General features: G+C 35.0%; 3 protein-coding genes across 3 annotated transcripts; all 3 read right to left on the bottom strand.

Annotated features, from left to right (window-relative positions):
- Positions 1 to 38: 38 nt before the first annotated feature.
- Positions 39 to 3,070, bottom strand: EMB2261 (Tetratricopeptide repeat (TPR)-like superfamily protein). Its single transcript, XM_078318395.1, has 2 exons — positions 2,584 to 3,070; positions 39 to 2,289 (listed from the first exon to the last, which is right to left on the bottom strand). Exons 1-2 carry the CDS (start codon positions 2,969 to 2,971, stop codon positions 128 to 130), a joined length of 2,550 nt encoding a protein of 849 aa, XP_078174521.1. The 5' UTR covers positions 2,972 to 3,070; the 3' UTR covers positions 39 to 127.
- Positions 3,071 to 4,435: 1,365 nt separating this feature from the next.
- On the bottom strand, positions 4,436 to 8,720 carry LOC144568552 (Leucine-rich repeat (LRR) family protein). The gene is made up of 6 exons (XM_078318916.1): positions 8,498 to 8,720; positions 7,978 to 8,132; positions 7,240 to 7,457; positions 5,912 to 6,527; positions 5,340 to 5,828; positions 4,436 to 4,806 (listed from the first exon to the last, which is right to left on the bottom strand). Exons 1-6 carry the CDS (start codon positions 8,668 to 8,670, stop codon positions 4,694 to 4,696), a joined length of 1,764 nt encoding a protein of 587 aa, XP_078175042.1. The 5' UTR covers positions 8,671 to 8,720; the 3' UTR covers positions 4,436 to 4,693.
- Positions 8,721 to 12,788: 4,068 nt separating this feature from the next.
- LOC144568153 (endoglucanase 19-like) lies at positions 12,789 to 17,886 on the bottom strand. Its single transcript, XM_078318398.1, has 9 exons — positions 17,616 to 17,886; positions 17,267 to 17,479; positions 15,731 to 15,931; positions 15,073 to 15,162; positions 14,794 to 14,958; positions 14,392 to 14,676; positions 13,867 to 14,215; positions 13,561 to 13,635; positions 12,789 to 13,437 (listed from the first exon to the last, which is right to left on the bottom strand). The coding sequence occupies exons 1-9, from the start codon at positions 17,808 to 17,810 to the stop codon at positions 13,136 to 13,138; spliced, it is 1,875 nt and encodes a 624-aa protein (XP_078174524.1). The 5' UTR covers positions 17,811 to 17,886; the 3' UTR covers positions 12,789 to 13,135.
- Positions 17,887 to 27,298: the final 9,412 nt, after the last annotated feature.

Genomic DNA, 27,298 nt, shown 5'->3' on the forward strand with positions numbered 1-27,298 from the left:
ACATCCTTGATTTGTACTTACAAGACACAACAAATGAAAATCCTTTGTAGAAAATCTTAACAAAATTGGTGAATACATGAAACATGACAAAGCAACAATAATTTACAACTAAAAGTCAAGTGTAGCTTCACCAATACTCATCACAAGAACAGTGGCCATTACTAAATCTATGAAATCTATTAGTGTCCCTTAGGATTATGTCCCGTTTTGTGGCTTTCGAAATAAACTTGATAGCACTATGACAATCTGCACACACTCGCAAGTTCTTAAACACCCTTATTGGTTTTGAACCCGAAACTGATATCAGCCCGAATGCAACTGCTATTTTCTCACTGTGTTGAAGCAAAAACTGTTCCTTCAGTTCATCTTCTATATCATGCAACACACAACTCACATCAGGCACATATCCCATTTCCTTAATTTCTCTGATCAAATCATGTAACTTTTCATACACCTCCTCGGCACGCGGGTGACACGTGTCACCCACGTGGAATTCATGTATAACATTCTCTATTTCTAGCCAACTTATCCCGGCCTCTTTATTCACGTTACGTTCCTTCATTGAAACCCTAATTTTAGCAACCTCATCCCATTTGCCAGCCTTTGCATATATATTTGAAAGTAAAACATGTGCCGCCGAGTCTTGTGGCTCACTTTCCAATATTTTTTTAGCAGCAACTTCACCGAGTTCGACATTTCCATGAACCTTGCATGCACCGAGTAGTGTTCTCCAAACCAACACATCAGCCTTAATAGGCATTGAATAAATAAAATTTGTAGCCTCATCTAGAAGGCCTGAGCGACTTAATAGATCAACCATGCACGCATAATGCTCCATTCTGGGTACAATTTTGTGCACATTTTGCATGGAATTAAAATATTCCTTTCCTTGGTGTACTAGACCTGCATGGCTACATGCTGTCAGCACAGCCGTATATGTAGCCTCATTTGGTCTCACACCAGTAGAAATCATTTCATCAAACAGCTCAAGTGCTCTCTCGGCATAACCATGTTTTGCATAGCCTGTAATCATGGAAGTCCATGATATAAAGTTTCGGCAGGACATTTCATCGAACACTCTGCATGCATCATCTAAATACCCGCATCTTGAGTACATTGAAATAAGGGAGTTGCAAATGGGTAAATCAGACTCATATCCCGCTTTAAGCAACTGAGCATGCAATTTCTGACCTTTACTCAGTAGACCTACACGAGCGGCCCCACTTAACAAGCTAGCAAATGTAAATGCATTTCCACCCCTTACCGTACTTTTGGACTGACGTGCATTCCCAAGGGCTTCTTCTTTACAGGCATTTGTCACATTGTCATTTAGTATCGCATTGTAAGAGACCATATTTTGGGTATGAAGTTGATCAAAAGCCTTACGCGCCTCTTCCATGGAACCAGAGTTCGAGTACATGTTGATCAAGGCATTGCCAACAACACTAACAGAGGAGAGGCCCCATTTTGCGAGATGGGCATGGATTTGCCGGCCTATAGCCAGGTCCGACATATTTGCACAAGCTTTTAGGATGGTTGAGTAAGTCAAAAAATTTGGTTTCACGCCTCCCTCCAAAATCATCTCAATAAACAAGTCCAGAGCTTCCTTGTTTCCTCCTTTTTGCACATAACCTGACATAAGAGCTGTCCATGATATAACGGTTTGAACAGGCATTGTGTCAAACACTTTACTTGCATCCTTCAAATTCCCACTTTCACATTTTGCATACATGTCAACTAGGGTGCAGCCCACAGATGTATCAACTTGGCCAGTTCTAATTGCAAAAGAATGCAATTGTCTCCCCAATTTAATATATTCTAACTCTGTGCATGCCGATAGAGCACTGCTTAATGTAAACCGGTCGGGCGGAAACTCACCATCAAGCATCATTTCTGTAAATAATTCAACTGCCTCTTTTGCAAACCCCTTTTGGCCATACCGAGTTATTAACTGAGTCCATAGAAGCACATTCCTATGAGACGATGCGTCAAACACCTTGCGTGCAGATCTCAAATCATTATTTTCAGCAAACATGTCTATCAAAGCAGAAACCACAGCCCCGCTTTCCCTCAATGACCCAGTCTTTATTACAAATGCAAGAACGACCCAACCTAACCAGAAAAACTCATGACTTGAACATGCCTTTATAACCGCACAAAACGTATAGACCTCTGGTGCAAGGCCTGAATCAAGCATTTTGCAGAACAATTTAAGTGCATCTCTTTGCCTTCTATTTTCAGCAGCTGAGCTGATAATAGAAGCCCAAGAGACCAGGTTACAATCGACACCTGATTTAAATATAAAAAAAAAAAACAAATCGGTGAAAACACAGTTTCCAGATAGTTCATATTCCGAAGCATTTATTTTCTTATATCCTGTGCAAATGAAATCTGCAGGAATACCAGCATATCTTATCCTTTAGTCAATCTACTGTTATCAAATTGAATATTGTGTGTTTTAAGCAATATTTTGGCAATACTTTTGTCATACTTCTATCTAATGAAAGGTACAAATTTTCTAGCATAAACACCAACTTACAGCAGCTATTACACAACAGGGAATAGCAACAGTAGAAAATATACCTAATTTGTTGAAGATTGAATACGCCATGCCGTAATCGCCTCCTTTTGAGTACATAGTAATGAGAGAATTACAAATAGCGGTGTCAAGTTCAAGTCCAGAGGAGAGCAAAAGCCGATGCAATTCTCGGCCATGGCGTAGGTCTCTCTCACGAATGCACGATCGAATGAGAACAGAGAAGGATACCAGATCAGGTTTAAATGGCATTGTTGAGAGGGTTTTCACGGCTGCGTCGAGCTGGCCCCCCTCGGCCAGGCGGATGACTTGGTTTTTGTACTGCTCGAATGGAGTAGTTGGTGCTCGACTCGGTTTAGGTTTGGTGGAGGAAAGTTTGGTATGGGGAAGAGGCGATGGGTGGGGAATGGATGGTAGGGAAATTGGGGTCGCCATGGCGATTAGCAGGAGAGATGTAGGAGGTGAAGTGAGCAGTAGAGACGAGCATTGGTTAATAGTAAAAGTCTAAAAGAGAGAGATGAGATAGCGGGGCCAAGTATTCTCTCCAATATTGTAAAAGTTTCCCTTCACTTTACGGTTTGAGATTAACTTTCATCCGCTTTGAGATTCGGGCTAGTGCTGGAGCAGTATTATTGGGCTTTGTGATTCGTGCCAAGTTAAAATGAACGGTCTAGATCAAATAATTCTAAAAGATTCCCTATTACGGTACCGGGGAGGATCTGAATTCCGGGGCCAATTGAAATCAGTGGCGTAAAATACGGAAATTTTTTATTGATAGAAATTAATAAAAAAGTTGAAAAAGAAATAGAAAGAGTACATGAATTGTAATATTGATAGAAAGATCGGTATAAATTTTACCGATCCTAAAATTTAAAAGAGTTTTACCGATCTAAACATTCAAACATTTTAATATAAAATGATTGCTTCTATCGGTAAGAATCTCTTTTGTAGCCGATTTTATATTAAAATAATATTATATACATTCAAACATTGACCGGTAAGAATCTCTTTTGTTATATTAAAATATTGTTTGTATCGGTAAACAAATTACCTATCAAAACCTTCAACCAATCATTTCATTTTGAGAACTTTCAAAATGTACATATGGACCAATGCATGGCATGCATTGACATCACATGAATAAAGACTTTCACCATGGACCAATTACCGATGGGTACAAAATATTTCAATGTTTAGATCGGTAAAACTCTTGCCGATCTAAACTCTTTTAAATTTTAGGATCGGTAAAATTTATACCGATCTTTCTATCAATATTACAATTCATGTACTCTTTCTAATTCTCTTTCAACTTTTTTATTAATTTCTATCAATAAAAAATTTCCGTAAAATACTAAGGAATCCTAAACGGACGGACAGGATATGCCGCCCATCGATTAAACGAAAATGCTTACGGATGATAATGCAACGACATACAAATATCTAGTACAATTTTAGTATTTTACTGTTTTAAATAAATAATATGTAACAACATAAGTAATTTATTTAAAAAAAGTAATCATTTTTTTGTTTGAAAATAAAAATAATCATGAGCAACAATAATAAGAGTATAATTAGGGTGTTCTTAAGCTCACCAATTTTTTGGAAAGCTCAAAAAAAAATATCATAATAACTTCAAATGACAAATCCAAATCGTCAGAACCAATTTACTCTATGAATAATGTATTTATATGACTAATTACTTTTTCTTTAAAATGACTTCAAATGAAAAATCCGAACCATTGGATCCATTCTAATTTGCAGCAATGACAATATGGAAAAGTTACTGTAAAATTTGTTTAAAATGCCGCAACAGACCAAAAAAGTTACTGTCATATACTTGGTACACTTAACCACCAAAAGGGATGGTAGCCCACAAGAAACATGAACTGAAAACATGTACAAATAACAAGTACTCCATTAAAAACTTAAAATACGTTTGCAGTTGCATATTATTCAACACCCGATGACAAATCCAAAACATCGATTGGAAAGAACTCATCTCATTCTTGTACTGAATATAGAGATTTTACATTCAGATAACAAAATCCTATTATTCAGACATCTGTGAACATTCTACCCCACTCTTCTACTGAATATAGAGATTTTACATTCTGGCCAAAATCCATCTTTTGCAGATGGGTAGGTATGAGAAATAGCTCACTCTGTCCTCTTCAACTCAGGTGGAATATGAGGGAGGTCAATGTGATAACCAGGTTCCGTGGAATGTTGCAATTGTATTAATTCCTCTCTTGTATATCTTATTCTCTCATCTATTCCAAAGAAAAGAAAATGCTCCATCAGATGTGTCTACAAATTTATATGAGTGAGGCTATCGTAATATTCATAGTGCAGATCGGTCCATACTACGAATCAATATTTTCATTTTCTAAATAGTCCATCTGAACTGTTTAACATGATTTTTATATGAAAATTATTTGCAGATTAAATTTTACATTTTTTTAATTTTTGTGCTATTTTTTAGATAGGTAAAAAATCACTACTTTTGAATGGTCTAGAATCTTTCGATCTAGTGATTTTCTACCTATCTAAAAGAAAGTAGTAAAACAATTCTAAAATATGTAATATTTGATCTACAAGTACATTTTCATATAGAGATCATGTTGAACAGTTCAGATTGATTGTTTGGACTTTGAAAATAAAAATATTAATCCATAGTACGGACCAATATGCGCTATGCATAGTATCACAGCCTCACTCTTCATATAAGTACAAGATTTAGAACAGATCTGCAAAAATGAAGCCATAATTTTGTTGATATAGAACAGATTAACAGTAAATTGACCTGCAAAGGGAGCGTTGGAAGCCCCATTTTGCTCTTCCCTTCTTGCCCTTCTTTGTTTAACTTGGTTTTGATCACGCATTGTGTTTGAATTAACTTGGAAATCATTTAGCTCATGCACCAAGTCAATCTTAGGATATCTTTTACAAAACGAGGATATTGCCTCTTGAGTTAATAGCCAACAATCTCTCAAATCAAGTTTTTTCAGGTTTTCATGGGGCACATAAGAGAGAAATCCCGAATCGGTCAAAACAGCCCCTTGAAATCCAAGACACTTCAAGCCTGAGAAAGGTGCCAATGTTTGGAAGGATGAATCTGACAGGTGTTCACTTTTCAAATATAGATATTCTAGATTTCTAAGATTTAGTAAGGGGTTTATGGCTTCATCTCTCAGTTGGATCCCCTCCAAATTTAGGCTCTTCAAGTGAATTAGGTCCACAAGCCTACAAGAAGATGGCATCTTAACTGAATTGTCACCTTGGTGCATATAACCTGGCATGGGTAAACAACAACCATTTAGTTATTTGAAGGTAACCATATCTTATGTAGAAAATAAATAACTGAATTAAAAAAACCTTTAATTCTTGTTTGGCTCAAATCCAGAGTTTGCAAAGAAGGCATCATGCTGATATAAGAGAGAGCAAAGTCATCAATCATCGTGCTAGCCAAAGAGAGGAATTCTAGTTTTGGTACTGCACCAGCCAAAACTGAAATCCCATTGGAGGTAACCTTTGTATGCTTCAAATCCAAATATCTCAAACCATCTCCATTTTTTGCGATAGTTTCTAATGTAGCGTCAGTAATCCCACAGAATCCCAGATTCAAATGCTCTAAATTTTCCAATTTTTCTAAGAAACCAAAGCTATTGGACAAACTTCCAGACAAGTCAAGAGAAGTCACACAATTCAAGTCTACACCAGAAAGTGCTTTTTCTGCATTTTTAAACATGCATCCTGTGACAATGAGTTTGGATAAGGGCACACCACCCGAAGAGTGGGGCCCCATAAAAATGGAATTGATGGTGCAGTTACTCATGTTAAGGGTTCTTAGCGGAGGGAGCAATGGTAAGGTTGTGACAGTGGTCCATAGCAAGCTGAGAGAACCAAGTCTAGTGAAGGCCTTTAATATGGGGGCACCAGCATCAGTGATTCTGCTTCCCCATAAATCCAAGTGCTCAAGTTTTGTTAAAACCTAAATCAGAAGAAAAAGACAACTCCAAGTTAGTCTGGCTAAAATATGTAGGCCAGATTATATGCACCAAGGCAACAAAACACCAAATATGCAGAAGTGAACATTTGGTATTGTATGAATGAATGATATTTCTCCTCAAATATGTACCTCGCATTTTAACTTAAAATATGTAAGCCAACAAAACACCAAATATCATGCATTCATACAATACCAAAACTACTCTTTTCTTCCGCAAATATGCACAAATGAACATTTTTAGGAGAGATACTCTGAGTGTCTTTTAGTAAACAAATGCAGGAGGATGAAAGGACATTAAGAAAATCAGGACTGATAGCCTGACTATCTTCAAGTAAATTGCAAGCATCCTTTCATGTTATATGGGGGTTATAATCAAATATGTTCTACAACTTCCAGGGTTAACCTAAAAAAAAACTTTCAGGGTTAAGAAGCATAATGCGGGTATATCTGATACTCTGCATTATGCACGGATATACAGAACAAAGTCAACATGACATTTACCAAAGATATGACTAATACAACTTGCCCGATAAGGAATATCTCTCTAACATTTTATTCACCTCATCTCTTGAGTTCAACAACCTCCACACCCCCCCACCCCCCCACATTTGTCAAATACAGTGCTAAGAAAGAGGGTACTATTGCAAGGTACAGGATCAATCTAGGACATAAGTGTTGGGTTGCTAGGTTATACCTGTAATGATGAGAGAGCCTCGTCTGTTACATAAATGCCCCCCAAATCTAGAGCAGAGAGGTTGCTAAGTGTAGAAAGGAGCTTGACTCCACTAGCAGTCACACCAGTCTGGCACAAGTATAGTTTCTCAAGGCTTTGAATTGTTATGATGTGATTGACACCAGCATCAGTAAATTTTTCACATCTTGATAGGTCTAACTCTTTTAGTGCATCTATTCCTGTTAAGAAAGCGATGTGCTTGTAAATAGCTTATTCCTGACATTTTATATTAACAATAACTAAAATTTCAAGGTCAGGATAGAATCCTTGATTTTCTTATAGGTTTTGGTCAATATTTAATCTGTGTTACAACAAATTAAGGCTAATTTCACCACGGAACGGAACTAAACACAAGGACAAAATGTTCCACCAGTTATGGTAACAAATTGTTTGCAAGTTGCAACCAACTCCAGAAGAACTAGTTAGTAAGTTTGAAAAAAAAAAATTTAAAACCCACCCAAATCTCAAAACACAAGGTAAGCATACCAAGAGAGAAATATTAAGGTGAGCAAACCAAAAAAGCAAACCTTCTGATCCCCTAATCCAATAAAGTTAACAAGATGATAACACTAACCATACTTCTTTTCTATTTGCCATTATGTAAACTTAGAATAGGATTGGTAAGTTTTGGAAAAATTTAAGAAATTTGGAGAGATACACAACAAAATCTATCAATGGACAAACCAAACACAGTCATACCAGCAAGTGGCCATATTGAAGAACTACTGACACCTCGGCAATCGGCAAGTTTTAGTGAGTGCAAGCACCGAAAAGAACCAAGGTAGGCTAACCATTCACCATCTACGATGTACTCTCCAGATAAATTGATCTTCTCAACTGAATGCTGAAAAACTCTGATATGATAGAAAAAATAGGCATGAAAATTAAAAGATGTATCTATAATATATACAATAATTAGGATGAAAAAAGTTAATGGGTTGTACAGAAGTTATACAATCCACAGTAATAACAACACAACTTATCTCTTGAGAGGGATCAAGGTGAATCCGCTTTCTAAGACTACGATTGCATAGATCAAGGTGAAATGAAAAAAAAAATTTCTTTTGTATCTTGATAGCAAATCTAAATAGGCGGGGAGGGCAAAAACTCATTATTCCCAAACCTAGCACCCCCACATTCCTAAACTATCTGCACGCCAAGGAAGAATTCAAGTAGTATATTACTTAGCAAATAGAAGGAGAGAGGAAGAGGCGCATACTCTAGCAAGGAGGGGAAGACGAGCTTGCGGCTTATTAGGCGTGCAAGGAGTTGATCGGCGAGGTGGGAAGGTAGTCGCTCGAGGGTCCGCCGCAGCCTCCGCCACCTCTCCACCGCCTCCGCCGTGGCCGTCGCCGACTCAATGCACTTATCCACCAGACTCGGCGCTGCCATGAGTGATGATCTCAGATTGACAGATTGTTCCCTGTAACAAGTTTTGTCAATTGCAGCTGCTAGTTATCAATTAATGGAGAATCAAACTGATTTATCAGCGACTCACATTATTTACGAATAGATTTGGTTTATTAATTGGTGGCAAGAACAGTGAAGTATTTGAGTTGTGGGGTTGAGCGTGCAGGAGAAGAATATAGGTAAAGGTGCGGTAATTACGGTTTACACCAGGTACATTTATCCCTATTCATTGGAAGCCTCAAATGATTAATTTGGGCCGGGTTATGTTCTGGCTTGTGGAGTTGGATCCTCTACCGGGCCGAAGTTTGGATGTTAACACGATTAAGGTTTTCTCTATGACATGTATTGCATAACACCTGAGCCGTTAAATTTTTAAAATAAAATAGTTATAAATTTTCTCAATAAAATGATGTCTACATACTACAGTAGTTAATAGTAAAAAGAAATAAACTGCGACATATTATTTGGCACAACTAAAAAAAGTAATAAGACGAGTTAGATGTATATAAATCGAGTAAGATACTAATGAAAAGACGAAGATGTTATTATATTGGGAAAAAAAAGTACCTTTGCAAATTAGAGCTGCTTTGCTGGGACCCACGGTAAATGGACTTACGCAGTTACGCTACCTGAGTTTTGCTGCACCAGGCTCTGTTGACACTTGGCACAGAGCTAAAAGTTCGAGTCAGATCCGAATAATTAAAATTTAACGAGCCGATTACGGGAGGGCCTTTTTAGGCCGTATGGCGTATGGGCTCGCATTCGATTCATTCCGTAAACTCTTTAACACCCTCGGTCGGACGAGGGACTCGGACTCCTCGGCGACACAGGTTGACACTTGACACCTGTCCAGTCTCTTAAGAGTGTTAACTCTTAAGCCGCCTCTGTCTCCTCACAGGTTGACACCTGTCTGAGCTGTCTCTCGCTTCACCGCTTGTGCAACCTTGTTTCGGTCGCGTGCTTCCCCCCAGATTTAAACCTCACCTTTCTCTCGCTTCGTGTGCCCATGTTTCGGTCGCGTGTAGCACCTTCCCATGGTTCAATACTCCCCTCTCTTACATCACTGTAGCTAGGTAACCTAGCTAGCTCCGGATTCAAACCTCACCTGTCTCTCGCTTCACGGTGCGCGCCCATGTCTCGATCGCGTGTAGCACCTTCTCAGGTTCAAACCTCACCTATCTCTCTCTTCCCCGGTCGTGCAGTCACATCTCGGTCGCATCTAGCTACCCCTCATGTTCAAACCTCGTCTATCTCTCACGTAATGATTGGTGCTCCCACATCTTGGTCTAGTGTAGCCCCCCAAGGTTCAAACCTCACCTCTATCTCGCTTCACTGTTCGTGCGGCGACGTCTCGCTGGTGTCTACCTCCCCTCCAGGTTCAAACCTCACCAGCCTCTCACTTCGCGGTTCGTGCGGCCACGTCTCGGTTATGTCTAGCTCCCCCTCAGGTTCAAACCTCACCCATCTCTCGCTTCACTGTTCGTGCGGCAATCTCTCGATCGCTTCCCCGTTCGCATGGCCGTATCTCAATCAGTCTTTAGGTATATATGATTATCTCCCTCTAATTAATTTATTCTTAATTTTTGTTAGGTCTTATCTGAAATTTCATTATTTGTTAAATTTGTTTTGTTTTTGAAATAGCTAGATAGGCTGACTAATCAATTTGTTTGATTCTTCTTGTTATATAACAGTACTGATTTATTGTTCGGGTAGACGTTATATTTTACTAACTTTTAATTACTAAAAGTTTGTAAGGTTTTGGATCCATTGTGGATATATTAATTGGCAATGTTTTAAACTAGCAAATACAATTGCAAATGACATTCAGTACGTTCTATGTTAGTTATTGAATCTCATTCATTTTTAATTTAAGGAATTGTTGAAACTCGGATTCCATTTAAACTGGCGCTATTACTGAATTATACTTGGTTTTCAGGCGCTAAGAATGGAATGGAGCATCGATTCAAGTAGACAACATGCAGGAGCTAGCGGTGACTGTAAACTGTGTATAGATTTTGGTATAGTCTATATGTATATATGTATATATATACTTAATAGTACAGTCGTCGCGCTTCTACTTGTGGTGTTTTGTTGCTTCTCGATCGTACGTAAGCTATCTTTTTGTTCATGTTTGTACGAGTTATCCCATGTACATTTTCAAAACACTAGCTGTATAACATATATTATATGTTTGTGTTGTTCATGGTAGTGTTGAGTGTTATTAATTGGTATATATATTATATATATATTAATTTTCCGTTCGTAACCTTAATTATATATGTATTATTTCGCCTTGTGACATCTTGTCGAGGGTACTGTCGGCCACTTGACGTAGGTGTAACAACAAGTTGTCTGTTTTTGGTGAATAATGACAACTTTGATATGAATCTAATTAATTAAGATTGTATATTCTCTGTTGTACCAATTAAATGTGGTTTTAGAATGGTTCGTTTATTCTTTCTTAAGCTTAAATCTGGTTTTTATTACTCAGTTTTTCTATATGTGCTTTCAGTGCCATGTGGAACGTAACTTTAATCAGCTGTGAAATACTGGTATTTGCACCTAGCATCCTTTTTTGTAGATTTGTTACAAGCCAATTAAGAGAAATTTTCTTAGAAAAATTCAAGCATTATTCCGATAGGTTTATGAAAAAACAAAATAAATATGTAAGGTAGCTTATGACATGTATCATGAAAAATTGCACTGTACGTAACATGAATTAGAATTAGTTTACTTATATGATGCTATATTATGCTAATTTTTTGTTGGATATTTTATATTTACTTAAACCTTGGAAATATTATGTTATATGGCCGTCTATATATTACACCGTATCTTAATTTTTTGAATCCGAATCCTCCCAGTTTCTGACTCAAGCAAATTGAAACGGACGGTCCAGATTAAATCAAAAACAATGCCTATTCGGTGATAGGCGTATAGCGCAGGGAGCCAGTATTTATTTGTGCTTTGAGATTCGTGCCAAGTTAAATGAACGATCATGAGCCGTCCATTTCAATTTGCTTGCGTCAGGTACCTGGGGTGATCCGAATTCATCTTTATTGACCTTTTGCTGATCCTAATGTAGGGTAAATTCTACATTTTACTCTATTTTTTAATCCTTAATTGATTGAGCTGGATTAGTAACAAGTGGCTAAAAGGTGTTTTCGTTCAGCTTAGAAATTTCTTTTGCAAAATTAAGTCTTTTTGGTCTACTTAGAATTAAATCTCATATTCACATCACATGTGCAGCCAGTGAGACTTGTAAAAGATCAGGTTATATAAGTTGAATAGTTGTCACATAATGTGGGAATATTTTGAACCGAGTCGAACTTGGGCTTTTCTCAGGCTTTGTTCGGACATGGGTTTCACATGGTCAGGGCTGACCTTGGGCTTTTCTCTACAAATTACAGAAATTGAAATTTGTCCGACTGAACAAATTTCCTATCTGCATTAAGATAGTGTGCCAACGATTTAAAACTTATTAACTTCAATATAGAGCGTTGTAAATTTTATGTCATTTTAGTTAACGATACACTTACATAAAATATTATCATTTTCATGAACATGATATTAATTAATATAGGGTAGATTATATACTCTAAAAGTCAAATTTTAAAATTATAAGCTATATTTTATTGTTCTTGAAATTTCTCAAGTAAATACATATATTATATTATGAAAAGGAGGGCTCAAATATTCCATTACTTCATGTCCCAATTGTACCTCAATATTTTTATCTTCAATTTCAAAGTTTAAACAAAAGATTTGAACCGTTCAACATGATATCCACATTAAAATATGCTTTGAGATTAAATTTTACATATTTTGAAAAAAAAAAAATTTACTATTTTTTAAGATAGGTACAAATTACTTATTATTTCAAAAAATATAAAATTTGATCTCTAAACACATTTTAGCGTGGATATCATGTTGAGCGGTTCATATCTTTTGTTTGAATTTTGAAATTGAAGATAAAAATGTTGGGGTATGATTGGGGCATTAAGCAATGGGGCACTTGAGCCTCCTCTAATGAGATGCTGATCAAGCTTAAAAGCACAGCAATCAGCTCAAATAGTATTTTGATTAACTGGTATTACTCAGATCTTTCAGACTCAAAAACAAAACAATCTCCTCATAATTTGTAAGAGCCTTTGCAATTTCCAAGCAATAAGGGCAACATTCTTCCAAATAAAATAACTTAAAATAAAAAAACTCAAACTACCTAAAAGCAGCAAAGAACACATCCATTGTTGCTTCAATGCTGCTTCACACAAGAGGAAATGGAGGATGAACATCTCAACAAATTTTTTCCATCCCTCCAAACCCTTCCGAAACCTAAAATTAATGCTAAATGCTATCATTTTTCTTAAATAAGAGAAAGAGGATGAGCACTTGCATCTCTTCTCTCCTTTCTCCATATATAAATATTCTAACTATCCTACAAGCCTTAAACAAGCTTGTAACCTGAGACCCATATATCAGCCGGTGATGCTGAATGAATGTACACAAATTCAATGCTCTTTCCAACGGGTAAAGACTCGAGCCAGGATGGGAAGCGGTACCCATAACGCGACTTGGTTAGACCCCAGAGCGGACCGTACAGCTTGGAGATGCTGATGTGGAGATCCTTAATGGTTTTTGGTGAATTGTTGGTGACTATCACGGAATAGCGGTAGTAGATTTTGCCTCGGTTACTCCATGATGTGGTTAAGTTTTGTGATATGTTGATCGGTGAAGGAGCTCTGCTCACTAAAGAATAGACAAGGGGAAAAAAAAATCTATCAGAATAACACTATCTTTAGAAATATAGTAAATAATTTCATTTTGATAAAAAAAAAGAAGAAGAAATAATTGCTGTATTTCATGATTTACCAGGTGTTGGTGAAGGCTTTGGAGATGCAACTGGATTTTGCTTCTTGATTGGTGTTCCAGGTGCAGGGACCATAACTATAAACAAAGCTTATTGTCAGAACACAAAATCAACTGCTCCACAATTTTCCAAAATTTGATCCTTTGGACATAATAACAAATTCAATTTCCAATTTCAAAGAACACATAAATTACATGTGTTAATTAATAAGAATTTTAAATCTGTGCAGTATTGACAAACAATTGATCCTGATTCCTAACTCAGCAAGTGATAATTGTATAAAGTCATTTGCAGGGAACTGTACTTACCAGGAAGTAACTGACTCAATCCACTACTTCCAGCATTAAGTCTTGCCAATACACCAAGCAACGGTGCATTGTTGTAAGTAGTAGGTTCGGTCTGCTCATAATTGTCTCTCTGGTCTGCAAAGTCGTCATATGCACCAGGTCCACCCACAATAGCGCCATCCAGAAGATTTGGATCCCCGGCATTGCGGCCGAACCAGGTAGCATACCCATCTGAGCAGCTTACAAAACTGGGGTCCACCTTGATGGATGCTATGGATGAACCGCGGTGGTGCACTTGTTGTGGGTACGTGTTACCATAGCCTACCATGTAACTTGTTGCCCTTGGGTTATCTCCCAGGATATAATCCACCTACAAAAAATATTATCATATCAGAACAATCACAGATTTATGTTATCATAGATATTCATTTCATATTTTAATTTTCTTTTGCATTTCTGCAATTGGCAGAAATTTAATTCACTAGAAACTGCCAGCGTGAAAAATCTCGATCAAATTTCAAATTAGTAATTGAAAAACAAAACTACCTGAGATTTAGCGAAGTTGAGGAGTTCAGACGGTTGCACGGGTCCAAAGTCGCACTGAGCTGTCTTCCCAACGGAAGCGAGGTAGTCAGAATAAACAGAGAGGAGGAATGAAGCACTTGTGACAAATTGGAGGTTGTTCCAGCTCTGCCTGTACAACAATCCGCCAGGTGTCCTCTGTACACTTTGGCTTGACTTGCCAATGCATGCGCACATAAATGACTCAGCCTTTTGCTGGTACTGTTCAAGTACCGCCGCGTGCTCCCCTGCGTTGCCTTGCAGTAGGAACTATACAAATATATAAAGATTGTATTAGCTTCAAAAAGTATTAATCTGTATCCAATCTCTCATTAATTGCTCAAAATTTAGCTTCAAAAAGTATTAAACAAAGTATTTTTTCTTTACCTTGGTTGCAAGGACCTGTGCACCTGCATACTTCACATCCCAACCAAACTCAGCCACTGACCAACCGGTCCCACCAAGAGCATCGCCGTTATTGGAGAGGTAATCCAGGTAATACCTATCATTGGTAGCCTGGTACAACCATGCAGCAGCCCAGAGCAACTCATCCTATAATATATACAAAAGAGAGAAAAAGATAAGCAAAATTTGGCAATAAGTGTGGAAAAAGAATATCAAAAGATCTCAGCCATTCAATCATTTGTAATTATCGACTGGACTTACATCATAGCCGCTGATCGACATGTAGTATTTCTGTACAACAGTGATGCTGCTGTCGTACTTGCCCCGATATTTATCAGCAAAATCAAACAACTGCAACAGTTCAGGTTCTCTGTTAGTTTCTAATCATGTTGTTGTTAATTATTAATTGGGTATTTTGTCTGTGTTAAGTAATACATAATATCAAGAAATGTCTATATGGGCTATGTAGCAATGGCCTTAAAAGAAAATGTTTAATTTTAACTGGGCCTGAAAAGATATAATAGTTGCAATGTAGAGTCTTACAGGCCCACAATTGATGTAATAAAGTAATAAACAAATTTGAGGTTATAATAGTCTTTTTTCCTCCAACCAAGATTCCACTAATAGTCTAGTGTGAAACAATACTAATTACTAACTGAAGCATGACTCAATGGAATGAAACCTAATTTAAAATTTTCTAAACCTTCCAGGAACCACTCAACAGTTTCAATTAGTGGGCCCCTAAGAAGTTAATAACATCCCGTAAGTTAGTTACCTAAGCATGTTCTAATATGAGAAAGAAACCAACTTTGGAAAGAAAAAAAAAATTGTTACAAACTTTACAAATGAAAAATGGTATTTCTTTCTTTGGAAGCTACACATTAGTACCCAAAAATATAACACTTCAGCTAAAAATTACCTGTTTAGCATGTTCGAGAAGCTCATTTGAATATGCCGGATCGGACTGATGAAAGACCATAGAGGCTGATGCCATAGCTGCAGCTGTCTCAGCTGCAAGATCAGATCCAGGATTTGCAGCATCGATTCGGTACGCTAGACGGCTTGTGGTCATGTCCTCCGGACGTTGCCAACATTGATGGTCTGTGTTACCGTCGCCAACCTACAAAATCATGCATCATCTCATGTCAAGTTACAATAATATATCACAGTTATGATTGTATTACTAAGCTACAAATTCAAAATAATTAAGAAAAATATTTTTATTTATCTTCCTGGCAAACATAATTGTCTATTTAAATGTGTGTACTTTCTAATTAACTTCTTTTGTTTGTGTTGGTTTTTAATCTTTCAACAATTCAACCCTTGTATTATGATGATTTAATCCGATGGTTGAAATTTGGATTTTGTAGGGTTGTACTATGCAGTCTTAATAAAAAAAGGTTAGATTCATAAATTATAAGACTCAACAAGTCAAACAGAGGGACCTTAAATTGATTTCTTCCAAGTTGGTTAACAAAGCACAAACTATTTTTAAAGGACTGAATTTTTAATGAACAATAATAAAAAACTTGACCTCGTACAAACAAAGCCCATGAGCCCATGACTTTGTTACTTCATACAGTAAACCATACCAGGTTTTGAAGGAGTATGCCAACACTACCATCAGTGCCATTTGATAAGGGCATCTAATAAATAATTAATGATACCATATTTGCCGAAATTTTTATTTATATCATATTCCCAAAAAATAAAATAAACAAAAAAAAATCATGTTTTGAGGGGATTTTGAAAAATATCAGAATCTCCAAGTCAATATGTGGCCTCCAAACCAATCTGCGGCCCTCCAAGAATGAGGCCGCAGATTGGTTAGGAGCCGTGTTATTTTTTGAAATCCCCATAATTTAGGATGTTTTGGTTTATTTATTTTTATACGGTATAAATAAAAATTTCGGCCATATTTGACCAAGTTTGTACCAGTCTTAATGTAACAGGGTTGCTAGGTTCAGCCTCTGTTTTTATGCCCTGATGTTAATGACTGCTATATATCTCTGATTTTAAAGAGACTTATAACTGTTTCTGTTTGATCATGATAGAAATATAAAATTTTAGAAATTAATCAATGTTAGAAATCAGCGAGTTATTTTGAGTGCAATACAAATAATTAAGCGATATATATATATCTGGTTTCCCAAAAAAGAAATAAAGCTAGGATTTATTATAGTTACATTTTTCTAAGATATTGAACTCAAAACAAGAAAGAAATAAAGTGGGATCCATTGTAATTATATATTTTTTTTTCAAATATAACTAGGGCCAACCGTACAAAGCCCATTGCCCTTTTGACCTTATTATTTTGATTTGTAATATATTATTTTGACTTGTACCATATTTAGTATACTACAAAAGACAAACAATCAAATATAATCTTTGTCTTTACTCACAAAAACATTAATTAATTAAAAAAGGAAAAAATAATAAGCTTGAATGCATGTACCTCTCCGTAGAGAACATAGGGCTCAGGATGGGCCTTAATGAAATAGTCAGTGCCCCATTTGACAGCATCCATTGCATGGCCAAGCTCTCCACTGGAGGCCATCTGTTTACCATACTCTATGATGCTCCATGCCATCATCGTCACCGTGAATGCCATCGGTAACCCGAATTTCACGTTGTCTCCCGCATCGTAGTACCCTCCCACAAGATCTATCTGCTCATTTTTGTGTCACAAGTATATATATGGTGTTAAATTAATACCATAATTTTTGTACCATCAAAATCATGATAACAACTTTAAAGAAAAACAGAGAGAATATATGTGTGTGTGTGTGTGTGTGTGTGTATACCCCATTGGCTTTGCCATCTTGAAGGCCAGAATTAGCTCTCCATGTGATTCTTTGAGTATCTGGCAAATACCCAGATCTCTGTGCTTCAAAAAACAGTATACTCTTTGTAAGAGCCTTTGCATAGTCATGCCCAGCAAATGCCACTGGTGTAATCAAGAGCACCACCATGTAAACAATCAATTTCATCACATCCATCTTATTTAATTTTTTTTGTTGCTTGCAATTTAGAAGTGTAAAAGCAACAAAGAAGTTGGAGAAGTAAAGAGATGATGAGAGGGAAGGTAAAGAGGCAGGGTTTAAATAGAGAGAGAGAATGAAATATTCTGGTATTACCACATTAAATTGTGCGTTATTAATTTATTATCTTTATTTCTTTTGTTTTGGCGCCAATCCTCTCTCTGTTTCTCTCTCTATCGGCGCCGAAATTTGGTGCTTAAAAGAGCAAAATTTGCATGTGGCGCTGCCCTTTTTTCAGTTCCAAGTTTAGACTACAGTCATGTAGGAATCCGAATCACCTCAGGTACCTGAGGTGCAAGTGGTGATTTGAACCGTTCATTCACTTGGCACGAATCTTAAAGCAGCTCCCTACAGCTTCAACAGCCTGAATAAAATTAATCTAGGCCGTCCATTTGTTTCAATTGCACCTCAGGTACCTGCGGGGACTCGTCATATAGTAGCCCCATGCCTAATCCTTGTTTCAAGGTACTTATTAAAGGTGCCATTTTTTAATGAAGAAATATTTCACATGTACATAATTTTGACCAGTTTAACAATCAAATAACTGCGCAGTGATGATCAGTTACTGTAGCTATCAGCTCTTGTGATTTTTTTTTTTTTTGGTGGGGAAAATTTATAATATCTTGGAATTAACGAATCTTTTTTCTTGGATATGAATTCATGAAATCTATTAATTATTACTTGCCTAAATTACTCCAAGAGACAAGGAATTAATTACCTTCCCTCAAAGCTTCTCAGAGAAATATACTTTTCTTTAAATAAAATTAATACAACATAATGTTCCACCATGTAACTTAAATTTTCATGCCTTGTCCTCAAATCATGTATTAATTATTGCAATTATCCTTAAAAGTTTGGCCAGCTTTTACCAAACCAAGTAGGTTTAATTCCAAAAAAAAAAACCTTTTTGAAGAAGAGAATATGCAAATTCAATTTTTCTACAAAGAAGAGGGAACGGTTGACAACGGTCGTTGGTTTTTCAAAAGTTTGGTCGATTTCATATTAATTTTCTCAGTAGTTTCAATTTCAAATGGGAAGACCCCTCACGCTCATTTGACTTCTAATTGACACCAATTATAATATTTTCCTTGCTAATTGTTTTTGTGTTTAAGGCGTATACGCTTAATTGGAATTAATGTTCTCTGACCAAATAAATTAAATTAATGTGATTCTAACAAATCTCTTTACAAAGTTGTCAGATTTTAAATTGACCAGAGAAAAAGGACTGATGTACACTAGCGAATGACAGGCCAGGCCAGGGGCTTTTTAGTCATTTCAGCGACTATTTGCGAGTGCTAGTGGGACGAATTCGTATCCTCTGAGATATCTCAAACTTTGCGTGACTTTATGGAAAATCCCAACCGTTTAAATACGCTCTGCACGAATGTCAAAGCACACATAAGAATAGGCACCGGACACGTAGGTCACGCAAAAGTTGAGATATGATACGCACTCTGGTGGGACCACTTCTCAGCTATTTGAAATAAATATAGTAATAGAGAACTTGTAACAGGGAATCTTAATCCGAATTAATAGTACTTAAAAAGAAAGGCCGATAATTGTGCATGCAGTTTCTTTTCTTTTTTTTAGAATTGTTTTATATCATATATATTGCATTCATTATATATTTATACTTGACATTGTAAAGTGAAATGCAAAAAATAGCATGACACAATTATTGAACGCAGGATTATATAGTTGTTTATATTTAGAATTTAGATTACCTGTGCATATCAAATAAGCAAAGGATCTATCAGTTTTCCATGATATATAACTATGTTTATAATAAAATTTGTTATAATTACAAAATCGATTAACACAATATAGAAATATTTTTTATAAGCTAATTAAAAGTTCGTTTGACACAGTTCAAAGTGGGACTGTTCTTAATCAATTAGCAAATTAAAGTCAAAACTTAGATAAAAATTTAATTGAAATATAAGTTTGAATAAGGCCCAAAAAGTACGACCGATCCATTTTCTTAGAATTGTAATAATAGGTACCACCATCAGATCTTTCTTGTTTTCTTCTTTTCTTTCATTTTAATTATGAAATAAAGCATTGTATATCCGGAAAAAAAAATACGCAAAATCGACCAAAGATTCGATGAAATCATTTCAAAAATCAGATTAATTCGAGTCAGGAATAGACACTACATCAAGTCAAGGGTAGATACATTAAATAATTAGTACTAGCTCAAAAGAAGAAAAAAAATTAAATTCAGAAGTAGACACTTGCTGATCCTTATATCTACTTGGATTCGCCAATAATTATAATTTATAAGTCCAAGTTAAATATAAAGTCGATCAAGTAAAAATATAATTATCAAACTTTTCATTCATAGTAACAAAGGTAAAAATATTTTCATCGTCGTATATAAAAAATATTGAAAAATATAAACATATTCGGATGCAAATATAATAATACAGATAGGAATGTACAATTATAACTCTTTTTTCAAACAGTTGATTTTGCAAGCAGTTTGAGATTTTTTTTTATTTTTTTCTAAGATAATATAGAAAAATAGAACGAGTATCATTATTTTTAGATTTATAGAAGGATTTGAAAAAAAAAATTCATCTCCAAACATTGAATTAGAAATTTCTTTTTTTTCTGAAATTCAGGAGTAAAATAACACTAACTATACAAAATTTTGGATCTCTAATAAATTCGAAAAAAAATCGGATACAATATTTAAGATTAAAATGGCAAAAATGAGAGAGAATTTGAAAGAGGGTGGGGAGAGAAAGGAAGAGAAAGCGAGAGAGAGAGACTCAGAGGGTGGAGAGAAAGATACAAGAAAGGGAAAAATATTTAGATATATGGAGAGAGAGGTTCAGGAAAAAAAAAAGTTGATATATTACTATTGCTTAGGCTGTGCTTCACAAAATGGGGTTAAATCGTCATTAATGGAAGGAGAAGGGAAGAGAACGCATTCATTTCACCTCCATTCCACCCTAATTTGAGAGTGAATGATTTCGTCAAAACTCAACATAAAACTCCCCTCAGCACAGTCTCTTTCCCCTTCGCTCGCTTTCCATTTCGCCTCTTTTGGAGCAGGTGAATTGGAAGATCTGGCGAAATTTCTCCTCCGCACAGTGTTTCTCCCTTCCCTTCCCTCTACGTACCCCTTTTTGGAGCTGAGTCTTAGTGTAGTTGGTAGTGGTATAAGTCCTCCTACAGAATGACAAGGGTTCAAATTCTATATGTGTGGGAATGTGGTGGGGAGAATGATATAGGAGAGGGGGGGAATTCAGATATGTGGAGAGAGAGGTTGAGAAAAAAAAACGCTGATATGTCACCATTGTTTAGTGCAGTTGGTAGTGGTATAAGTCATTCTGTAGAATGACAAGAGTTCAAATCCTATATGTGTAGAAATGTAATGTGTAAGTGTGTGAGTGGATAGAATCTACGGGCTATCATTAAAAATAAAAAAAATAAAAAGGAACAAAGAGGGAGAGAGAATGACAGGAAAAAATGAATTCCATGTGTTAAGTTCATATAACAAATGTGATGCGGTTTATCTTGATATATAGTCTCTATCAAGCATTCTCACACAAAAAAAAATAAAAAAATGTGATGCAGTTTAAATGTTTTGGATTCAAAAAAATTATCAACTCCAACCTTTGTATCTGAATTTATTTACAGATTCTTCTACCACATCGAAAAATAAAGCAACTTATTCTATTTCCCTTTATTATTTCATATAAATTTCTATATATACAAAAGTTTCAGCAGATTTATTATATTCAATATTAAGAAAAAAATTGATTAATGAAAGAATCTTCTTCTATGAAAAGATAGTAAATAAGACTATTTCCTTAAAATGTATTGGAATTATAATTAATACAAGAAGGCCAGATCCTGTATTACAATTTATTTCCATAAGAATTTGAATCTACAGCCTCTGGTTTCAAAAAAAAAAAAAAAATTGAATCTACAAGCGATTTAAAATCATCCTAGTATTTCATAACCGTCTCACTATTTAAGATATTAAACAATTTGCACGGAAGTTTAAACGTACAAATTAAGGATTTTGAGAAAGAAAACTACAGAAAACTAGTTGAAACTAATTGTATATGTTAAAAAACAAAACTATTTTTATATGAAATATTTTTTCTTAATGACAATAAGGGTCGTGCTCTTATTTTGTATTAACTTTGTTTGGTTATAGTGCTGAAAAATTGAACCTAATTTTTATCTAGGGAAAATTTCTAAGTGTACCCATTAAAACTTTCAAAATAGTCAATTTCCTATCAAAACATTGAAATTTCTTATTTCTCATTCTAAATTGAAATCTTTTCTAATATCCCCATGTGTTGATTAAATATGAAAATTTAAGATGAATTTATAATTTAATTATGTTTTCAAGTTTAAATACCTATTTTTCCCCTCTTCTAGTTCTAGAGATCTCATTTCTTCTTCTCCACCTCTATTTTGCCCCTTCGCTGCCATTAGCATAGAAATGATAAGATGTCAAAATTAAAGGCAATACTGCAGCTCAAACTGCACAATGGGCCCATGGAGAAGCGAAGGAATCTGGACACATACAAACATACTACACAGATACCACATTAAAAATAAAAATAAGAAGTAAAAAATGACTCAAAAAGCAGTAACAATCACGTTAATTTTTTTTTTTTTTTTCTGATTGCATCAAAGTCCAATGTCTAGACGGAAAATATTCGAACGAAATTGGACTAATCAGAGCAAATTTATTCGAAATTGAACTGCCATCTTATGAGTTTGGAGATAAATTACAAAAGTAACGACTTAATATTTCATTTCATTTTTCTCGTGCAGTTTGTACAGTTAATTCTTGATATCTTGAAAGCTGCTACGGAGGAGATGAAGGCAGAAAATTGCTAATTCATTTGGTGTGCTAAAGCAACTAAAAGGGGTATTCGAGAAATGTTTTGCTGGGAAAGAATTTTTTGGTGAAGATACTATTAACAGAAGCAATGGAGTGGGTAAGAAGAAAGAAAATCTCATTTTTAAAAAGGGCAAAGTAGATATTTAAACTTGAAAACATAATTAAATTATAAATTAATCTTAAATTTCAGCTTTAATCAACACATGGGGATATTAGAAAAGATTTCAATTTAGAATGGAGAAATAAGAAATTTCAATGTTTTGATAGAGAAATTGACTATTTTGAAAATTTGAATGGGTACACTAGAAATTTTTCCATTTTATCTAAAGTTTGATGATTTTGTCAAAATTGGTAAATATATCAATTTTGCTCCACTGATGTTTTTCAAATTTTGCACAAAATGAGGAGAGCCCAGCATTTCGATATGTTATTTCAATATAATTGTTATCAAATTTCTCAATTTTTTATTCCGCACTATCTATCCGCCATTATTATTGTACAAAATGAGGTCTGGAGAAAGTAGAAACCGCTAAGCACATTTTATTTATACAATGTAGATTTTCTAGTTAAGATGGGGTCCAAAGCTGCATATCTTCAAAGGTTTAGTTTGACCCCATGGGTAAAGATTTTAACAGAGTAGTTTTGGCTTCATGCAGCACACGGACTATAAAATCAAAACAAAGAAGCATATGGTTTGTGCGCTGCATGAAGCCAAAACAGCTCTGTTAAAATCCTTACTCTTTTTGAGGCATTTGCAAAAGAAAAAGAGTAAGCTAAAGATTGCTTCAGTGGGGAATAGGGATAGACAAAAATGGCGGAGAACGCGCCACTGGCTCCGCCATTATCGCCCCCCAAATTTCTCCAATTCTATTTTCTTTGCTTTTGTTTTTCTAAACTTCTCTTTTTGGGACCCCATTTGCTTCAAAAAAAATGTTTTAATTTAGTTATCACGTGATCCTTGAGAAGGCAACATACAACAACAGTCAACACTCAATTAATGCTAATTAAAACAAAAGATATGAATCTCGTCTATTTTCAGTCCCGGGTAACAGCGGGCGAGTTTGGTGCAAAATTCATCATAGGATAATCCAATAAATTAAATGATGATTTACTTAATAAGGAACAATAAGCAGAAATTATGGCTCTTTTATATTACAACGATACAATTCCGGAGCAGCACATGCACGGCACTCCTGCAGTTAAGGTCGTTTGTTCTTTTCCTTTATTTTTTATTTTTTATTTTTATTTGTTTTTGTAGAACTTTTTTTCATATCCAATTTGATGTTTTTTTTTTTTTAGTAAAGGTTAAAGTGCAAGTTATTCAACTATTTAATATTTACAAATAATTTTTTTTTTTCGAATTTCAAATATATATGTGATCTGCTACACGAAAAATATTATCTTCGCCAATAGATCAATGACTAATTCTCAATATCTAATTTGTATATTTTATAAGATCTTTTTAGTAGCATTTTTATCTCATTAATTTGCAAAGAAATTGTGCATGGTGATATATATAATGAGAAATTTACAATATATTAGCTCGCCATTTCTAGCTACTAACATCCTGAAAAAACAAAAATTGATGCCAAAGCAATTTAAACTAAAAGAAAAGGTTGAGGCAATCTTTATACTTGTAATGCACTCAATAGATTAATTAGATGGATAGATTTTTTTTTTTAAATTCATTAACGGTTTGAACTATATATCATCTAAAAACAAATATATACTGGTATTAACTAAATTCTTATTTAAAAGAAAACATTAGTGGTTTAATTCACCTCAAATTATCACTGAAATATACAAATATCCTAAACAGTCATTCTTAATATTTTAAATATTATTTTTGCTAGTCACTAATAAGTAAAAAAAGCAACAATTGTATCGTTGTAATATATATAATTGCACTTGTTCTGATTTTTATTAGTTCATGAAAAATAAAATTAATTAATTAAATTGTACATGAGTGCTAGAACTAGAAGTATATTTATTCGGCACCTTTGTAGTGCTACACTGCTACGTGATCAATTGGGTATTTTAAGGTTTAATTACGACGTTACATGCACGAATTACTTGAACTATGACAACTGACAAGATGATTTGATTTGAAAAGTATTAAACTAAACTTCCTAATTTCCGTACCAATTAAGCCGGATGCCTAGCCCACAAATTAATATCATGACCCGGCACTGGCAGTCAACAAAGGCAAAATAATTAATTAATTTATTAATCCCTCTGTGTTCAAAAAAAAGGAAAAGGAAGCTCATTACTTGTCACTTCTCAAAGCAGCACACCGTCTGACCTCACACACCTGATGGAGTTTACCCTAGGCCTAGGGGTGCAAACAGATCGGATATCGGATAGTGACAAAACTATATCCGTATTTGCTTTTATTTATTGGATACAGATACGGATATCCGCATTTTATAATAATAAATAATATGATCTTTTTCTTAGTATATATTAAACTATATACCTATATATATAGTATATATCTATTATTCGGATACATATAATTAAAATTTAAACCATATTCGTATATGGATCCGCGCAGATATTCAGATATTGGATATCCGAATCTAATTTTCGGATAGAATCATATAATATCCAACCCGTTTGCACCCCTAGTTTACTCTGCAGTATCGCTAGGAGCAGATCTAAAAAATTGAGATTGAAGAAGCTAAAATATCAAATGTAAATGTAATTTCATTTTATAAGGGAGGCTGACAATATTGACATATACAAAATTTAATGAACAAATATATAATTTTTTAATTTATAAGAGTGGCTTAGCACCCTTTTTCTTATATTACCATCTGTCACTAGATACCGGTGTCAACAGGCAAATATTTTGACAAAACAATTATTGATTCATGAAGCGTATGAGTTATATGCAGTGTTGTTTTAATTTTATTATCTGTGTGCTGTATGAATTAGAAATTGTTCTCAAAATCTTCACCGGAGTCAACACCGTCTGATTTGAATGGTTAAGTACAAATTTTAAAGTGTTCCTTACAGCCTTAAGTTACACCATAAAGTAATTTTTTTGAGGGACACTATAACAACTTTTTTTTTTAGTTCTATAAAACCTGGTTTTGAATGTTTACTGAATTTTAAAAGAAAATAGAATTTCTTATATTCAATACTGAACCGAAAATTAGTTGCCACTGGATCAGTCGAGTCTTTCCAAACGTCTGTAAAAAGGCTCTTATGTTAATATCACCTGGTTCTGATTTCCCCCAAACCAAAGAAAGAAGATAACTTGATCAAATTTTACAAAAAGTGGGCTATCGCAAGGCCCAAAAATGATATTACAAAACAAATTCAACCCGTGAATTTAAAACAAATTTTGACAAAATAGCATTTGCCATGAGCCCATGATCCAAACATTGGATGCGTTTGGGTAGGGGTGTAAACGGATCCGATAGTGCTCAACCCATATCCGTATCCGTATTTTTTTTTCGAATATGGATACGGATACGGATCGGATAGTAATCGGATACGGATACGGATCGGATAGTAATCGGATACGGATACGGATCGGATAGTAATCGGATACGGATACGGATTGGATAGTAATCGGATACGGATACGAATACGGATCGGATAGTAATCGGATACGGATCGGATATTAAACCGATACAGATACGGATCGAATATTTTCGAATACGAATACAGATACGGATATAATTCAGATTTCTAATTCAAAATATATATCTAATTAATTCACCAACATAAATATAACTTTAATTAAAAATACCAACACAAAAGATCCTCTTTAAAGATATTCTAATACAAAAGATAAATAGACAAAAAAAATTCTTTCATGGTGCAAAAATTCGAATATGGATTCGGACGGGTAATATCCGACCCGTTTGCACCCCTGCGTTTGGGTGAAAAATAGTCACTAAACCGGATTAGCACTATTCTAAACTACTATTCTCCATTTGAATGTGTTTGGGTTGGTAAATATAGATTGTTCTTTGTTTGTCTTTCGTGAATTAGCTCACCATTTTACTGAATAGCGAGAATAGCGAGAACAGTGCTACAGCGAGAATAGCGTTGTTCTCGCTATTCCTACAAAAACATGAAATAGCAAACTACTCTCTCAAATGTTCAATCGTTGTTCTCGCTATTCTAAATGTTCAATCCAAACAACATTCCGAATAGCTTTTGAGTTAGCGCTATTCTTAAATAGTAGCTATTCTAACTATTCTTAACCTACTATTCTCAACAGTAGGTATTATAGCTATTCTCTAGTGAAGTTAGCTCACTATTCTCACGAATTTAGGAATAGCAAGAATAGCACTAACCTAAAGTTAGCACTATTCCATCGTTTGGATGGGTTAGCAAGAATAGCGCTAACCCAGGAATAGCTCTATTACGTTTGGATGAAACAAAGAATAGAGCAAGAATAGAGCTAATTTCAAATTTGAGAATAGTAGCTAACTCAACTTTTGATTGGGTTAGTAGAATAGTGAGTTAACCCATATAAGACAAACAAAGAATAGTGAGTTAGTACTATTCTTGCTCTATCCAAATATCAAACTATAGCTGTGCTATTCTCGGGTTA

The sequence above is a fragment of the Carex rostrata genome, chromosome 17, assembly GCF_964058835.1.
Source record: "Carex rostrata chromosome 17, lpCarRost1.2, whole genome shotgun sequence".
Lineage (NCBI taxonomy): Eukaryota > Viridiplantae > Streptophyta > Magnoliopsida > Poales > Cyperaceae > Carex > Carex rostrata.

What these genes read in the sequence shown, in the direction of transcription:
- EMB2261 (XM_078318395.1), bottom strand. Translation starts at nt 2,971, where the DNA reads ATGGCGACCCCAATTTCCCTACCATCCATTCCCCACCCATCGCCTCTT. An exon ending in TTCAATCTTCAACAAATTAG is followed by an intron (nt 2,290 to 2,583) that starts GTATATTTTCTA and finishes TATTTAAATCAG; the next exon opens with GTGTCGATTGTAACCTGGTC.
- LOC144568552 (XM_078318916.1), bottom strand. Translation starts at nt 8,670, where the DNA reads ATGGCAGCGCCGAGTCTGGTGGATAAGTGCATTGAGTCGGCGACGGCC. An exon ending in AGGCTCTCTCATCATTACAG is followed by an intron (nt 6,528 to 7,239) that starts GTATAACCTAGC and finishes CTTCTGATTTAG; the next exon opens with GTTTTAACAAAACTTGAGCA. An exon ending in TTCCAACGCTCCCTTTGCAG is followed by an intron (nt 4,807 to 5,339) that starts GTCAATTTACTG and finishes TCTTTGGAATAG; the next exon opens with ATGAGAGAATAAGATATACA.
- LOC144568153 (XM_078318398.1), bottom strand. Translation starts at nt 17,810, where the DNA reads ATGGATGTGATGAAATTGATTGTTTACATGGTGGTGCTCTTGATTACA. An exon ending in TTCTCGAACATGCTAAACAG is followed by an intron (nt 15,163 to 15,730) that starts GTAATTTTTAGC and finishes GAACTGTTGCAG; the next exon opens with TTGTTTGATTTTGCTGATAA. An exon ending in AAAGCCTTCACCAACACCTG is followed by an intron (nt 13,438 to 13,560) that starts GTAAATCATGAA and finishes TCTATTCTTTAG; the next exon opens with TGAGCAGAGCTCCTTCACCG.